The sequence below is a fragment of the Zea mays genome, chromosome 7 (assembly GCF_902167145.1).
Source record: "Zea mays cultivar B73 chromosome 7, Zm-B73-REFERENCE-NAM-5.0, whole genome shotgun sequence".
Classification (NCBI taxonomy): domain Eukaryota; kingdom Viridiplantae; phylum Streptophyta; class Magnoliopsida; order Poales; family Poaceae; genus Zea; species Zea mays.
In genome coordinates, this window is record NC_050102.1 from 19,378,365 (window position 1) to 19,396,117 (window position 17,753).

The 17,753-nt window shown below is 42.3% G+C and overlaps 3 protein-coding genes and 2 pseudogenes across 4 annotated transcripts; 4 read left to right on the plus strand and 1 right to left on the minus strand.

Annotated features, from left to right (window-relative positions):
* The first annotated feature begins 1,637 nt into the window (after positions 1-1,637).
* On the plus strand, positions 1,638-2,509 carry z1B_4 (alpha zein). Its single transcript, NM_001319702.1, has one exon. It carries the CDS (start codon positions 1,706-1,708, stop codon positions 2,426-2,428), a length of 723 nt encoding a protein of 240 aa, NP_001306631.1. The 5' UTR covers positions 1,638-1,705; the 3' UTR covers positions 2,429-2,509.
* Positions 2,182-8,545, minus strand: LOC118472908 (uncharacterized). The gene has a single exon (XM_035960857.1). It carries the CDS (start codon positions 8,112-8,114, stop codon positions 7,143-7,145), a length of 972 nt encoding a protein of 323 aa, XP_035816750.1. The 5' UTR covers positions 8,115-8,545; the 3' UTR covers positions 2,182-7,142.
* On the plus strand, positions 3,946-4,734 carry z1B_5 (alpha zein pseudogene; annotated as a pseudogene). Its single transcript, NR_153775.1, has one exon. The product of NR_153775.1 is annotated as an alpha zein pseudogene (transcript).
* A 5,142-nt stretch (positions 8,546-13,687) lies between the features above and the next one.
* Positions 13,688-14,553, plus strand: z1B_6 (alpha zein). The gene has a single exon (NM_001112276.1). It carries the CDS (start codon positions 13,742-13,744, stop codon positions 14,462-14,464), a length of 723 nt encoding a protein of 240 aa, NP_001105746.1. The 5' UTR covers positions 13,688-13,741; the 3' UTR covers positions 14,465-14,553.
* On the plus strand, positions 15,999-16,726 carry z1B_7 (alpha zein pseudogene; annotated as a pseudogene).
* The last annotated feature ends 1,027 nt before the right edge of the window (positions 16,727-17,753 follow it).

Genomic DNA, 17,753 nt, shown 5'->3' on the forward strand with positions numbered 1-17,753 from the left:
AATTTGAGAATTTTTCGAGAAAGTTGTGAGACAGTATGTGTAGAAACCTAAGAGAACTACATTGAAACTCTATGATTTCATGTGTAGGTCGCTTAGGTTTCTACACATAGTGCCACACAACTTTTTCGAAACATTCTCAAATTTTTATCACAGCCTCTATATATGATATCATGACATGTGGATAAGTTTCATGATTTTATAACTTTGATTGTTTTTATACAATTTTTAAACAGCTGGATGACAAGTTCACGGCCATGTTTAGTGAGAATGGTGCACGAAGATTCATGTCTATTCCTGAAATCGGTCGTAACTTGTGCTAAATAGCATGCATATCATTTTTGCATGCACGGTTTTCTAAGTTTCGAGTGACTTGCAGTTCAAATGTGAATTTTCCGAAGAAATTCAAATAAACGAACTAAATCTAATAGTTATAGAAAAAAAACTTTTATAATTGTCCCAAAATGGTACATGTAGGTCTACATAGTGTACGAACATACCACAAAAAGTTTGGTTGGCAAAATAAAAAAATAAAAAAATACTTTGCCGAGTGCCCAGAGGATGGCACTCGTTAAAGCTTGATCTGCCGAGTGTCAAACGAGGGACACTCGGCAATGAAGATTCTTTGCCGAGTGCCAGAACTGGGCTCTAGGCAAAGATAGCGGCCGTCAACTTTAGATGGCGGCTGATGGTCCTTTGCCGAGTGTTTTCCTGTGCCGAGAGTCCTGCTCTCAGTAAAAGTGGTCGTTACCGCGCGAGAGCAGGACTTTGCCGAGTGCCCGATAAAAAACACTCGGCAAAGCGCCGAGCACTCGGCAAAGAGCTGGATTCCGGTAGTGATTCCAGCACTTATGTGCACGAGTTTTAGGAGACTAGGACTCCGATATAAATGTTGCCCATGTGTTTATATATTCAGGTGAAGGACGACAATCACATTTTGGGGGAGTATTAGTGATACAACGGCTTACTCCCTCCACTTCTTTTTTTGTGTTTTTATGGTCATTGACTCAACACAGCAAAAATAATGCACTACATCGGCCTGTATGATTATATCAGCTGAGAATTTCTTCGTTGGGTATGTATCTTACGAGGGGCTTAAAACTATGTAAATGTTTATTTTGTTCATATTCATTATATTCAAATCACATGGGCACCTTTCTATTGACACCAATTATTTAGTATCAATTTTCAAGATTAATATGCAACTAAATGTGCCTAAATTTCTAACAACGAGGATCATGTGACTCTTTCAACAGATTATTGCACAAGTTAATTAACTAAAGTTAACATTGGTGTTACTGCCATAAAATATTTTTTCTAGTGCAAAACAGCCCAACAAAGCAGCACCTATGTGGCTAATGTTACACATGTGTAAAGGTGAATGGATCACACCATTCTCACCCATGTATTTGGAAAATACCATGAGGAAAAGATCATCTATTTTTTGTATTGTATAGAGATTGTATTTCTTACATATAAATTATAACAAAATAAAGTGGTCACTAAATGTCAAAGCCAACTAGATACCACATCATCTCTAGCTTATCTTACTAATATTCTTTTGGCAAAATCTAAACTCAATCTACATAAGCACAAGGTCTAACATGTGTATAAATACCTCCTAGATTAATAGGTAATCCATCAACCATATTATTGAGACCAACAAGCAACATAGAAAGTGGAATCCAGTAGCAACAACAGAGCAACAATGGCGACCAAGATATTTTCCCTCCTTATGCTCCTTGCTCTTTCTGCATGTGTTGCTAACGCGACAATTTTCCCTCAATGCTCACAAGCTCCTATAGCTTCCCTTCTTCCCCCATACCTTCCATCAATGATAGCTTCAGTATGTGAAAACCCAGCTCTTCAGCCCTATAGGCTCCAACAAGCAATCGCAGCAAGCAACATACCTTTATCACCCTTGTTGTTTCAACAATCGCCAGCCCTATCTTTGGTGCAGTCATTGGTACAAACCATCAGGGCACAGCAGCTGCAGCAACTCGTGCTACCTGTGATCAACCAAGTAGCTCTGGCAAACCTTTCTCCCTACTCTCAGCAACAACAATTTCTTCCATTCAACCAACTGTCTACACTGAACCCTGCTGCTTATTTGCAGCAACAACTATTACCATTCAGCCAGCTAGCTACTGCCTACTCTCAGCAACAACAACTTCTTCCATTTAACCAATTGGCCGCACTGAACCCCGCTGCTTATTTGCAGCAGCAAATACTACTACCATTTAGCCAGCTAGCTGCAGCAAACCGTGCTTCCTTCTTGACACAGCAACAGTTGCTGCCTTTCTACCAGCAGTTTGCGGCTAACCCCGCAACCCTCTTACAACTACAACAATTGTTGCCCTTTGTCCAACTTGCTTTGACAGACCGAGCGGCCTCCTACCAACAACACATCATTGGTGGTGCCCTCTTTTAGATTGCTTATTAGTTGTAATTCAATAATAAAGTTTTTTGGATGATGTATGTGGCCAACCAGAAATAAGAAGTTACATTTCCAGATTTTAATGTGATATTGGTCTCCAAGGGTGTTCGATAATTACTTTTCCTAAGATTGGGAGTAACAAGCTTTAAATCATCCTTAAAGTGTGATAACCGATTCATGATGAGGATGGTATAGTCTCCAAAAAGCGTACTTTGTTAGGTTGGACCCTATAGCCATACAGAATGTGCACCTGTTAGGCATGCCGATCAAAACATGTGACACATACGTTTCGTGAACCTATCGATATTTTATGTATTTTTATAATACTATATTTTATACAAATACTAATACTTATTAATAGTAAATTATAAAATATAATTAGCTTGATAACTAATCTTTAAAGATTCCATTGTAACTAGATTGAGCTTACTAAATTTAAATTTTATTAATAGCCGATGACAATTATACTTGCTTTCCATGTCGGTTTGCTTATAAATTTGCTAGACCAATGCCTCTTTGTTCTACATGGTAGATGAGGGCCACACTGGTACGCTACTCAAAATAGAGACGTCAACATCGGCATAGTCTAATTTCCATTGTTCGTCTAATAGCCAATGAAAATAGTCTGACCAAAACCAACAAAAATAAACTAGTGGCCATTGGCTATCTAAGGCCGACAAAAAATGACCAATTTTTGTTGTCTTATCTAAAAGCCCACGTAAATTATTTTGGCTCACAAAAGTTTCTTTTGCATGTGGTGAGGTATGTGCAATACAAATAGAGACCTTGTTTAACTTAAGGAGTTAGGCCATAAAGGCAAAATTTTGACATGTATTGTTATGAAGCACCATAACAACGGTGGCTACCATCTCAATGCAACAAACATCTAAGCAACCTTTAATTAAACTATTACCTTGAAAAAACTAAGACTTAAAGAACAAAGTTCAAGTAAACATTTGTGTTCATAAAGGTGTTAGGGCTTAAAACTATGTAACTGTTTATTTTGTTTATATTCATTATATTCAAATCACATGTGCACCTTTCTATTGACACCAATTATTTAGTATCAATTTTCAAGATTAATATGCAACTAAATGTGCCTAAATTTCTAACAACGGGGATCATGTGAATCGTTCAACTGATTATTGCACAAGTTAACATTGGTGAATACTGCCATAAAATATGTTTCTAGTGCAAAATAACCCAACAAAGCAGCATCTATGTGGCTAATGTTACACATGTGTAAAGGTGAATGGATCACGCCATTCTCACCCATGTATTTGGATAATACCATGAGGAAAAGACCACCTATTTATTGTATTGTATAGAGATTGTCTTTCTCACATATAAGTTATAACACAACAAAGTGGTCACTAAATGTCAAAGCCAACTCGATACCACATCATCTCTAGCTTATCTTACTAATATTATTTTGGCAAAATCCAAACTCAATCTACATGAGCACAAGGTCTAACATGTGTATAAATACCTCCTAGATTAGTAGGTAATCCATCAGCCATACTATTGAGACCAACAAGCAACATAGAATGTGGAATCCAGTAGCAACAATAGAGCAACTATGGCGACCAAGACATTTTCCCTCCTTATGCTCTTTGCACTTTCTGCATGTGTTTCTAACGCGACAATTTTCCCTTAATGCTCACAAGCTCCTATAGCTTCCCTTCTTCCCACATACCTTCCATCAATGATAGCTTCAGTATGTGAAAACCCAGCTCTTCAACCCTATAGGCTCCAACAAGCAATCGCAGCAAGCAACATACCTTTATCACCCTTGGTGTTTCAACAATCACCAGCCCTATCTTTGGTGCAGTCATTGGCACAAACCATCAGGGCACAACAGCTGCAGCAACTCGTGCTACCTGTGATCAGCCAAGTAGCTCTGCAAGTCTTTCTCCCTACTCTCAGCAACAACAGTTTCTTCCATTCAACCAACTGTCTGCACTGAACCCTGCTGCTTATTTGCAGCAACAACAACTATTACCATTCAGCCAGCTAGCTACTGCCTACTCTCAGCAACAACAACTTCTTCCATTTAACCAATTGGCCGCACTGAACCCCGCTGCTTATTTGCAGCAGCAAATACTACTACCATTTTGCCAGCTAGTTGCAGCAAGTCGTGCTTCCTTGACACAGCAACAGTTGCTACCGTTCTACCAGCAGTTTGCGGCTAACCCCACAACCCTCTTACAACTGCAACAGTTGCTGCCATTTGTCCAACTTGCTTTGACAAACCCAGCAGCCTCCTACCAACAACACATCATTAGTGGTGCCCTCTTTTAGATTGCTTATTAGTTGTAATTCAATAATGAAGTTTTTTGGCTGATGTATGTGTCGGTGTTAGCCAGATCATAACTCTCATCATCACTATCAACCATTTCATAGTCAACACCATTTGAAGGCGCAAGTTCGTCATTAATGTCATTGCCTTCAAGGATTACTAAGTCATTCTCATTTTGCACCTCATCCTTGTGGCAGAACCTTCCAAGTTATTGGGCCCACATGCACCTGTCCTTGTCTCAAAGACCTCAAACTGCTATGCATGTGCACCAGATAACTTAATAGGATCCGTCCGATTGCCCTAAGGACATCGGATAAACCACTTACAACCAGAATCGCGGGATTAAGTAACACAAATCACACACACCAATATTGTTGCAGCGGAAATCTTTCTACCAAATTTTACAGGTTAAAATAAATTTTACATTAGTTTATCGGAGTGATTACAAAAGTATAAGTTTGAAATATATATGCTAGCTCAAGGGATCATCCTCAATAAGAAGTATAGAAGGGTTACTTAGACTTATAAGAAGGCCGAGCCCACCGGCACTTAACACCATCATCAGCAGCACAAAACTAAAACCTGAAAAACAACAGGGAATAAAACCCTGAGTATGGAATTACTCAGCAAGTCTTACCCGACTAAAGAAAAGACTCTCAAGGGTATGCTGGTTATAAGGGAGTCAAGGAGAGGCTTTAGCAAGAATCAACTTAGATACTTTTGCAGAAATAGCTTACTAAAGTGAATCCTTACTTTCAATGTTTTAACGCCAGATTAAATATTAATAGACTCTGTTTGCATCTGGTCTAATTTCACCATCTCATCAATACAACATCATTTTTATTCTTGAGGTTCACATCCTGACTTAGGTTGTAGGGAAGTGACCAAGTCTTCATAACCGCGAAGGTACGGCGATCCGAATAGATTATACTCAGCTGAGGATCTCCAATCACACGACATATGTAGCACTTAACCCTTGCATATGTCAACCCGCCACCGGGGTTCTTAAGACTAGATCAGGTTCACGCAAACCGAGAGCACAGATACACCACCGTCCAGCCTCTTGCCACGAAGGGTACACGCTACTCTCGCCACCGCTCCACGCCCATTTCGTGTTATCTTATTCTGGCCTTAGTCTGCCCGAGGCAAGGCTTACCCATGACGAGGCATGTGACCAGTTAAAGGGTCCTCGATCAGCACGCCTACATACGCATTCAATCCTTAATCAACCTGGGTAGAACATCACCTGTTCCTAACCCAAGTCTCAATTTAAGTATTTCCATCCTTAGGATTGTTTCTGTTCCTTAGGATGAAAAGAGCATCACCGGGAACTTTGCAGTAAGATCCCACCATTGCTCCAAATGAAAATATTCTTGGAGGTAGAAGCCATCCTTTCTCGAGCTAGGCTAAGGACAACCTCTATCCACAAGATCTAAGCAGGGCTAAGCATTTTTGTAAATCATAATTTTGATACTTCACCAGAAGTATCTATAAAGGTATGGATTTCAAGGAAGGCAATGCATCCAAGGGTTTCAAGCAACTCCTATAAACCTAATGCACATTTCACTAGACTTAAAGTGTGCAAAAATTATGTAAAAACACAAGGAAGGGGCTGCATGCACCGGGGCTTGCCTGGGTAACACTAGGTTAGTGTTGTTAGGCGACGACCACTTGACGATCATCCTTGTCCTAGCACTTGATCAGGCAGGTTCGTTCATCACCATCACCATGCGGAGTAGCCCGCGCTTGGGGTCGACTTGGGTCATCTTCCGCATCACGTGATTAATTATCGTACCTGAATGAAATGCATTATGCATATGAATGCATATAGACAGGAATATTTCAAACCTAAATAGTACTACGCGATAGCGAATTAAACACCTATCGGCGTGGCGTTGTATAATTTTATACGGAAACACTAGTTACAGACGTACGACTAAGCGCAATAATTACGCTTCTCGAACCTAACACAAACATCACGAACAACAAACTATACACATGAAATACAATTAGCCTAATCATAACTTATCAGTTAATTAATTTAATTCTGAACTAATTCCTTGCCTTATAAATTATACTACATCTTTATAAGTGATTAAATTATTTCATCAACACACATGCCTACTAAAATTCTACTCGATACACTAATTCCGTTAATTGGCCGGAATAGCGAAATAACTCGCTATAACTGAATAATTTATCAGCTTACCGTTTCCACAGCTGACATGAATCCACGAGATCGGTAGCGATTTTCCGATCCAAGCAATTTGTCGAGCGCTTGGGGAATATCGCGCTGCTAGCTTTGTCTTCACCCGATTCTTGGGATTCCTTGATGACGCACGGAATGGCGACGATCTTTGATTGAAGTCTTCGACCGAGTACTTGATAAGCGATGCACAGGAACCTCGCTTATTTTTGTCTAAAGTCCGGGATTCGTGGTTCGACGAGATCGAGCAGAGAAGAACGAGGTTCGCCGGGCTCGACGACGATACAGGAGAGTGACATATATGGAGCTGTAGGTCTGGCGAGCTGACGCAAGTGACAGAGACAGCTGCGTATGGCAGCAGTGCGTCGACAGTCTATGGATTTGGGTGTTTTATTAAATAGGCGGGATGCGAGGAGCCGAACAATCACTTGAACATGGTCGACGGCGAGGCCTGCCGGGAGAGAATATCGGCACACGACGCGGCACGACGAACTAGCAAGCTGAGCTACGGCGAGCGATGTCGACAACAAGGCCGGGGCGACATAGACTCGAGGCTGCTGCACGCACAGCGCGACGACGAACGACGATACTTGGCAAGATCGACGACGTGATGGGAATTCGGGCCAAGCGAGCCGAGAGGACACGCTGGCGAGCAGAAAATAGGACACGAGCTGCGCTGAATCCAAACACTGCGAGATAGGTAGGACCGAGCGCGCAGGGAACACCGCGACTTGCGATGGCGAGCAGAGCGCAGGGCGCTCCGGCCAGGCGAGCAGGAAACGGCTGGGAACAGGGAGGGGCTCGCAGAGAAGAAGGGAACGCGATGCTGGGAGCAGGGGCCTCGGCTGGGAGGACCTCGACTGGCGGCCATGGACGGAGGGAAACTCGACGCGGCCAAACTTGAGGAATAGGAGGGAGGGGCAGAGCGCGTGCCGGAGCTGGAGAAGGAGACCGCAATCCGTACGCCGGCGAGCAGGGGGAGGAAGAAACTCCGGCCAGGCGGGCGTCGCGAGCAGAGGGAGCTTGGGCGCCGAGCTAGGACCAAGCGCCGGCCATGGCGACGAGCACCGAGCAGAGGGGCCAGGGCACTTAGCGCGCGGCAGACAGAGCAGAGCAGGGAGGAAGCTGGAGACGCGGCCGTGGGCGAAACCGAGCGGGGCAAGAAGGGGCGCCATGGCTGGACGCGCCAGGGGAGCTTCACGAGCGAGATCGGAGCAGGGAGAGAAGAAAAGCAAGCGCCGAGCAGAGAATGAGCCGGACGCTGGGAGCCTGGGATAAGAACGATGCTGAAAATATCCAGGGAGTAAGCAGTAAGCACCGTGCAGGAAATATCACACCGCGCGTGCGGCAGCGATAAGAACAAGAACCGCCAGCAAGAAAAATCTATGCGTAGATGAAGATTAGGGAGAGAGGATGGCGGGGATAGGGACGCCAGTAGATTTTTTTTTTCTGATTTTTCAATTTTCTCTTTTTCTTTTAATTAAGAAAATTGCAGATATTTTAGAATCGAGATCTCTAGCGACCACAAAAGAGTCGACGGTAATTGCGACAGTTGATTCGATTCAAAAATCTGATAAATTTACCAGAGAATCGAAGCTCAATTAAAATTCTCAGACGCGCTGTCACGGTTTTGATTTAGCGAATACTTGGAATCAGATGAATTTGCACCCGTCAATTATATCCAAAGTTTTGGATCGGGCAAGAAATGACAGACCGAAATAAACTGATTTCGGCACTGATAATTTGTTCGGCATGATCCGACCGAAATTAGCCGAAACAATATCTGCAAACGTATACGCGATTTCGTCGCCCAAAACAGCGTGCGGACCGATAAATTGGATCATAACCTCGCGCACGATTTCGCGCGAGTTGAATTATTTTACCCCGAACATTTTAGTCGTCGAAATCAAATGAATTTGTCCGGGATAAAATCATCCGAGTAGGTCGAGTTTCCGAATTCGTATTCGCGCGAGCGACGAATTTTAATTAATCATCGGGCGCACCGATTTTTGGAACGACTATGTTCCGAACATCACGAAAATTTCGGAAGAGCCCGGATGGATAAAAATAAAAATGATGTCGCACTTGCGACCGATGAAACAGATGCGATATTGAAATCGCGATAGACGAAAATGTTTAAAATTCAGCATTCATTTTATCCACTGATATTACGTGTTAAAGTCCGCACTCGAGGTCGAGCAGACGATAAACACCTGGGGTGTTACAATCCTCCTCCTCATCAACAACCATTTCAATATCTACGCCTATTCCGATAGCTTCGATTAAGTCTATCTCAAATCACCCTTCTAGCCCATCTTCTTAGAAGAACTCTCCATCATATATGTTTGGGTCTAAGTTATAATCTTCATCGTTAGGAACAAGTAATCTACCGTGCGGCGATACCTTATACACAACATCCCAACCCTTAAGATGTTCTTTCGTTTGGCACGCATATGGGAGATAATACACTTGTGTGGCATGTTGGGCGATGATATAGACATCGTCTCCTAGTAAGTCATGCATGGAGTACTGGTACCAAACATGCATTTTTAAGTTTGTCTTCATAGCTCAGTCATACGTCCATATCCCTTCCTCCCAAGCACGTTCCAATTCATCGATCAAAGGCTCCATGTACACGCCCATTTTATTCCCTGGGTGTCCGGGATTATCAACGACACAAATATATTCTGCCTTTGAAAGCACACACCGGGGGGAGAGATTGATTGGGATAACAAACATGGGCCAACATGTGTACAGGGCAGCGCTCATTCCATAGGGATTGAACCCATCTGTGGCCAACACAACACATACATTACGAGCCTCTTCGGCTTTCTCACGGTGAATGGCATCAAAGTGTTTCCATGCTTCACCATCGGATGTGTGCACCATCTTATCAGGATTGTATCGTTTTCCATTCTTGTGCCATGTCATCTGTTTTGCGGATTCCTCGGTCATGTATAAACATTGGATCCTCGGTATGAATGGAAGGTGTTATAGGATTGTCAAGGGGATGTCGAGCTGCCTCTTCTGTCCATAACCAGAGTCTACCTCCATAAACCTAGACAATTTACACTTCAGACATTACTTTGCCTCCGCGTATTCTTTCCTAAATAGCATGTAGCCCTTCGGACAAGCATGTATCTGCTCATACGTCATCTTGAGTGCAAGAAGGAGTTTCTGTGCCTCGTACATGCTCTTTCGCAGAACGTGATCCTCCGGAAGCAGGCTGCCAATAATCGTCAACAAGCCATCGAATGTGTCTCGACTCATGTTGTACTGCGACTTGAACGCCATTACACGCCCAATGGCATCTAGTTGAGAAACCTTAGTCTGGCCGTAAAGGGGCTTCTGTGCCCGGTCAAACATGTCGTAGAACGCCTTTGCAGTCGGCTTTGGCTCGTGATAGTCGTTCAACATATCCGCTAACCCCGCATCAGTATCATAATGCTCAACGTGTTGTCTCAGCACCTGCTCTCTCGTACGATGCACTTCACCATGAAAGATCCACTTAGTATAGCCCGACATAAATCCATTCTTCCAAATATGTTCTACCATAGACTTCTTTGATTTTGTTTTCCGGTTGGCACATTTGCTGCACGGGCATGGGACTAGACTCACTCTTTTAGCAGCTTCGCCATATGCCCGTTCCTCGAAATCATCGGTCTTTCTAATCCATTCAGGGTGACATCATTCCTTCCTACACGGCCCGTGTACATCCACTCACGGTCCTCCATCCTCTAACATATATAAAGAAGCCTGTCAACAAAAAAAATTGGCAGCACCTCCCCTGCACGGGGAGGTTTTCAAAGCCTGTAAGTAACAACACGATTGCTGACACACGCAGATATACATCAATGACACGACGGCCACCAATCACGAATATATATTCAATCCATGAGAGATAGCACAATAAGACTACATAACTACACACAAACTACATTTTTATTATACATACTACATGGAAACTATAAATTGATTTATAGTATATATACTACATTTATATAACTACATGTACACCAACTACATACCTCAATGTTTCGATAGCATATACACTACATGGATATTAAATTTTCAATAGCATGTAATTTCGTATAGATCAACCATATGCATATACTAAAAATGTATACCTTAGCAGAGATGGCCGGGGCGACGGGTTTGGCGGCCAGGCGGAGATCGGGACGGTCCGGCAGCGGTTGCCAAGGCGATGTGGTTGGCGGGGGAGATGGCCGGGGAGGCGGGCACGGCGGCGGCGGGCGAGGGCGCAGGGAGGCGGCGGTGGGCGAGGGAGGCATGCGCAATGGCGATGAGGGAGATGGCCGGGGGAGGCTGGCGCGGCGGCGGCGGTCGAGGGCGAGGGCGCGGGGAGGCGGCGACGGCGGGTGAGGGAGGCGGGCGCGGCGGTGGGTGAGTGAAAGAGAGTGAAAGGAGAAGGAGACGGAGATGGACCGCGGTCTGTTAAGTTTCTCTTCTTTGCCGAGTGCCCGCGATCTAGCTCTCGGCAAAGATGTTTTTTAATTAAAAAGGCAAAGACGTCTTTGCCGAGTGCCAACTAACAAGCACTCGACAAAGTCTGTCTTTAGGGTTTTTGAAAATCCTTTGCCGAGTGCCCCCCATCTGACACACGGTAAAGATTACTTTACCGAGTGCCATCCTCTGGGCACCCCGCAAAGTATATTTTTATTTTTTTTATTTTGCCAACCAAACTTTTTGTGGTACGTTTCTACACTATGTAGACCTACATGTACTATTTTGGGACAATTATAAAAGTGTTTTCTATAACTATTAGATTTAGTTCGTTTATTTGAATTTCTTCGAAAAATTCACATTTGAACTGCAGGCCACTCGAAACATGGAAAATCGTGCATGCAAAAATGATATACATGCTATTTAGCACAAGTTACGACCAATTTTAGGAACAGACAGAAATCTTCGTGCACCATGCTCACTAAACATGGCCATGAACTTGCCATCCAGCTGTTTAAAAATTGTATAAAACACAAACAAAGTCAAAAAATCATAAAACTTGTCCACATGTCATGATATCATATATAGAAGCTGTGATAAAAAATTGAGATTTTTTTGAGAAAGTTGTGAGGCATTATGTGTAGAAACCTAAGGGAACTACATTGAAACTCTATGATTTCATGTGTAGGTCGCTTAGGTTTCTACACATAGTGCCACACAACTTTCTCGAAACAATCTCAAATTTTTATCACAGCCTCTATATATGATATCATGACATGTGGATAAGTTTCATGATTTTATAACTTTGATTGTGTTTTATACAATTTTTAAACAGCCGGATGACAAGTTCACGACCATATTTAGTGAGAATGGTGCACGAAGATTCATGTCTATTCCTGAAATCGGTCGTAACTTGTGCTAAATAGCATGCATATCATTTTTGCATGTGCGGTTTTCCAAGTTTCGAGTGACTTGTAGTTCAAATGTGAATTTTCTGAAGAAATTCAAATAAACGAACTAAATCTAATAGTTATAGAAAAAACTTTTATAATTGTCCCAAAATGATACATGTAGGTCTACATAGTGTAGGAACATACCACAAAAAGTTTGGTTGACAAAATAAAAAAATAAAAATATACTTTGTCGAGTGCCCAGAGGATGGCACTCGTTAAAGCTTGATTTGCCGAGTGTCAAACGGGGGACACTCGACAAAGAAGATTCTTTGCCGAGTGCCAGAACTCGGCTCTCGGCAAAGATAGCGGACGTCAGCTTTAGATGGCGACTGATGGTCCTTTGCCGAGCGTTGCTGTTCGCCGAGTGTTTAGCACTCGGCAAAGATGTCTTTGCCGAGTGTTTTCCTGTGCCGAGAGTCCTGCTCTAAGTAAAAGTGGTCGTTTCCGCGCGAGAGCAGGACTTTGCCGAGTGCCCGACAAAAAACACTCGGCAAAGAGCTGGATTCCGGTAGTGATTCCAGCACTTATGTGCACGAGTTCTAGGAGACTAGGACTCCGATATAAATGTTGCCCATGTGTTTATATACTCAGGTGAAGGACGACAATCACATTTTAGGGGAGTATTAGTGATATGACTGCTTACTCCCTCCACTTCTTTTTTTGTGTTTTTATGGTGATTGAGTCAACACAGCAAAAACAATGCACTGCATCGACCTGTATGATTATATCAGCTGACAATTTCTTCGTTGGGTATGTATCTTACGAGGGGCTTAAAACTAGGTAAATGTTTATTTTGTTCATATTCATTATATTCAAATCACATGGGCACCTTTCTATTGACACCAATTATTTAGTATCAATTTTCAAGATTAATATGCAACTAAATGTGCCTAAATTTCTAACAACGAGGATCATGTGACTCTTTCAACTGATTATTGCACAAGTTAATTAACTAAAGTTAACATTGGTGATTACTGCCATAAAATATTTTTTCTAGTGCAAAACAGCCCAACAAAGCAGCACCTATGTGGCTAATGTTACACATGTGTAAAGGTGAATGGATCACACCATTCTCACCCATGTATTTGGAAAATACCATGAGAAAAAGATCATCTATTTTTTGTATTCTATAGAGATTGTATTTCTTACATATAAATTATAACAAAATAAAGTGGTCACTAAATGTCAAAGCCAACTAGATACCACATCATCTCTAGCTTATCTTACTAATATTCTTTTGGCAAAAATCCAAACTCAATCTACATAAGCACAAGGTCTAACATGTGTATAAATACCTCCTAGATTAATAGGTAATCCATCAACCATATTATTGAGACCAACAAGCAACATAGAAAGTGGAATCCAGTAGCAACAATAGAGCAACAATGGCGACCAAGATATTTTCCCTCCTTATGCTCCTTGCTCTTTCTACATGTGTTGCTAACGCGACAATTTTCCCTCAATGCTCACAAGCTCCTATAGCTTCCCTTCTTCCCCCATACCTTCCATCAATTATAGCTTCAATATGTGAAAACCCAGCTCTTCAACCATATAGGCTTCAACAAGCAATCGCAGCAAGCAACATACCTTTATCGCCCTTGTTGTTTCAACAATCGCCAGCCCTATCTTTGGTGCAGTCATTGGTACAAACCATCAGGGCACAACAGCTGCAGCAACTCGTGCTACCTCTGATCAACCAAGTAGCTCTGGCAAACCTTTCTCCCTACTCTCAGCAACAACAATTTCTTCCATTCAACCAACTGTCTACACTGAACCCTGCTGCTTATTTGCAGCAACAACTATTACCATTTAGCCAGCTAGCTACTGCCTACTCTCAGCAACAACAACTTCTTCCATTTAACCAATTGGCCGCACTGAACCCCGCTGCTTATTTGCAGCAGCAAATACTACTACCATTTAGCCAGCTAGCTGCAGCAAACCGTGCTTCCTTCTTGACACAGCAACAGTTGCTGCCTTTCTACCAGCAGTTTGCGGCTAACCCCGCAACCCTCTTACAACTACAACAATTGTTGCCCTTTGTCCAACTTGCTTTGACAGACCCAGCGGCCTCCTACCAACAACACATCATTGGTGGTGCCCTCTTTTAGATTGCTTATTAGTTGTAATTCAATAATAAAGTTTTTTGGATGATGTATGTGGCCAACCAGAAATAAGAAGTTACATTTCCAGATTCTAATGTGATATTGGTCTCCAAGGGAGTTCGATAATTACTTTTCCTAAGATTGGGAGTAACAAGCTTTAAATCATCCTTACAGTGTGATAACCGATTCATGATGAGGATGGTATAGTCTCCAAAAAGCGTACTTTGTTAGGTTGGACCCTATAGCCATACAGAATGTGCACCTGTTAGGCATGCCGATCAAAACATGTGACACATACGTTTCGTGAACCTATCGATATTTTATGTATTTTTATAATACTATATTTTATACAAATACTAATACTTATTAATAGTAAATTATAAAATATAATTAGCTTGATAACTAATCTTTAAAGATTCCATTGTAACTAGATTGAGCTTACTAAATTTAAATTTTATTAATAGCCTATGACAATTATACTTGCTTTCCATGTCGGTTTGCTTGTAAATTTGCTGGACCAATGCCTCTTTGTTCTACATGGTAGATGAGGGCCACACTGGTACGCTACTCAAAATAGAGACGTCAACATCGGCATAGTCTAATTTCCATTGTTCGTCTAATAGCCAATGAAAATAGTCTGACCAAAACCAACAAAAATAAACTAGTGGCCATTGGCTATCTAAGGCCGACAAAAAATGACCAATTTTTGTTGTCTTATCTAAAAGCCCACGTAAATTATTTTGGCTCATGAAAGTTTTTTTTTGCATGTGGTGAGGTATGTGCAATACAAATAGAGACCTTGTTTAACTTAAGGAGTTAGGCCATAAAGGCAAAATTTTGACATGTATTGTTATGAAGCACCATAACAACGGTGGCTACCATCTCAATGCAACAAACATCTAAGCAACCTTTAATTAAACTATTACCTTGAAAAAACTAAGACTTAAAGAACAAAGTTCAAGTAAAGATTTGTGTTCATAAAGGTGTTAGGGCTTAAAACTATGTAACTGTTTATTTTGTTTATATTCATTATATTCAAATCACATGTGCACCTTTCTATTGACACCAATTATTTAGTATCAATTTGCAAGATTAATATGCAACTAAATGTGCCTAAATTTCTAACAACGGGGATCATGTGACTCGTTCAACTGATTATTGCACAAGTTAACTAAACTAAAGTTAACGTTGGTGAATACTGCCATAAAATATTTTTTCTAGTGCAAAATAACCCAACAAAGCAGCATCTATGTGGCTAATGTTACACATGTGTAAAGGTGAATGGATCACGTCATTCTCACCCATGTATTTGGATAATACCATGAGGAAAAGACCACATATTTATTGTATTGTATAGAGATTGTCTTTCTCACATATAAGTTATAACACAACAAAGTGGTCACTAAATGTCAAAGCCAACTTGATACCACATCATCTCTAGCTTATCTTACTAATATTATTTTGGCAAAATCCAAACTCAATCTACATGAGCACAAGGTCTAACATGTGTATAAATACCTCCTAGATTAGTAGGTAATCCATCAGCCATATTATTGAGACCAACAAGCAACATAGAATGTGGAATCCAGTAGCAGCAATAGAGCAACAATGGCGACCAAGACATTTTCCCTCCTTATGCTCTTTGCACTTTCTTGATGTGTTGCTAACGCGACAATTTTCCCTTAATGCTCACAAGCTCCTATAGCTTCCCTTCTTCCCACATACCTTCCATCAATGATAGCTTCAGTATGTGAAAACCCAGCTCTTCAACCCTATAGGCTCCAACAAGCAATCGCAGCAAGCAACATACCTTTATCACCCTTGGTGTTTCAACAATCGCCAGCCCTATCTTTGGTGCAGTCATTGGTACAAACCATGAGGGCACAACAGCTGCAGCAACTCGTGCTACCTATGTTTAGCCAAGTAGCTCTGCAAACCTTTCTCCCTACTCTCAGCAACAACAGTTTCTTCCATTCAACTAACCGTCTACACTGAACCCTGCTGCTTATTTGCAGCAACAACAACTATTACCATTCAGCCAGCTAGCTACTGCCTACTCTCAGCAACAACTTCTTCCATTTAATAAATTGGCCGCATTGGACCTCGCTGCTTATTTGCAGCAGCAAATACTACTACCATTTAGCCAGCTAGTTGCGGCAAGCCGTGCTTCCTTGACACAACAACAATTGCTACCGTTCTACTAGTAGTTTGCCGCTAACCCCACAACCCTCTTACAACTGCAACAGTTGCTGCCCTTTGTCCAACTTGCATTGACAAACCCAGCAGCCTCCTACCAACAACACATCATTAGAGGTGCCCTCTTTTAGATTGCTTATTAGTTGTAATTCAATAATGAAGTTTTTTGGCTCGTGGAAGTTTTTTTCCTGTGGTGAGGTATGTGCAATACATATGCAGACCTTGTTTAACTAAAGGAGTTAGGCCATAAAGGCAAAATTATGACATGTATTGTTTTGAAGCACCATTGAGAGCACCTAGAGGGGGGTGAATAGGTGATCCTGTAAAATTCAACAACTAATAGCCACAAAACTTGGTTAAGTGTTAGTATGGCTAAGTAGCGAGCTCTTGCTAACACTAGTATCACAAAAAACAATCACAAAAGACACGCGAGTTTATCCCGTGGTTCGGCCAAGTATAACACTTGCCTACTCCACGTTGTGGCGTCCCAATGGACGAGGGTTGCACTCAACCCCTTACAAGTGATCCAATGATCAACTTGAATACCACGATATTCTTTGCTTATCTCTTTTCCCGTTCGCGAGGAATCTCCACAAGTTGGAGTGTCTCGCCCTTACAATAAAGATCACGGTGAAAGCACAAGAGTAAGGGTGGGAAGCAACACACACAAATCCGCAGCAATACACACGCACACAAGCCAAGACTTGAGCTCAAAATGAAGCACAACGAGTTCACTACAAGAACGGAACTCAAATCACTAACACGGTTGATCAAGTGCGCGGAGACGGAGTGTGGAAGACTTAGAATGCTCAAAGTATGCTTGGGTGACTCCTCCATGCGCCTAGGGGTCCCTTTTATAGCTCCAAGGCAGTTAGGAGCCGTTGGAAGCCAACAAGGAAGGCTATCCTTGCCTTCTGTCGGGTGGCGCACCGGACAGTCCGGTGCACCACCGGACATCCACTGTAGACGGTCCGGTGCGGATCTGTTTCCTTTTCGGGCGCAGTTGACCATTGCAACTCCAGGCTAGTTGGCGCACCGGACACTGTCTGGTGCCCCCAGCCGACCGTTGGCGCGGGCCACGCGTTGCTCGCAGATTGCA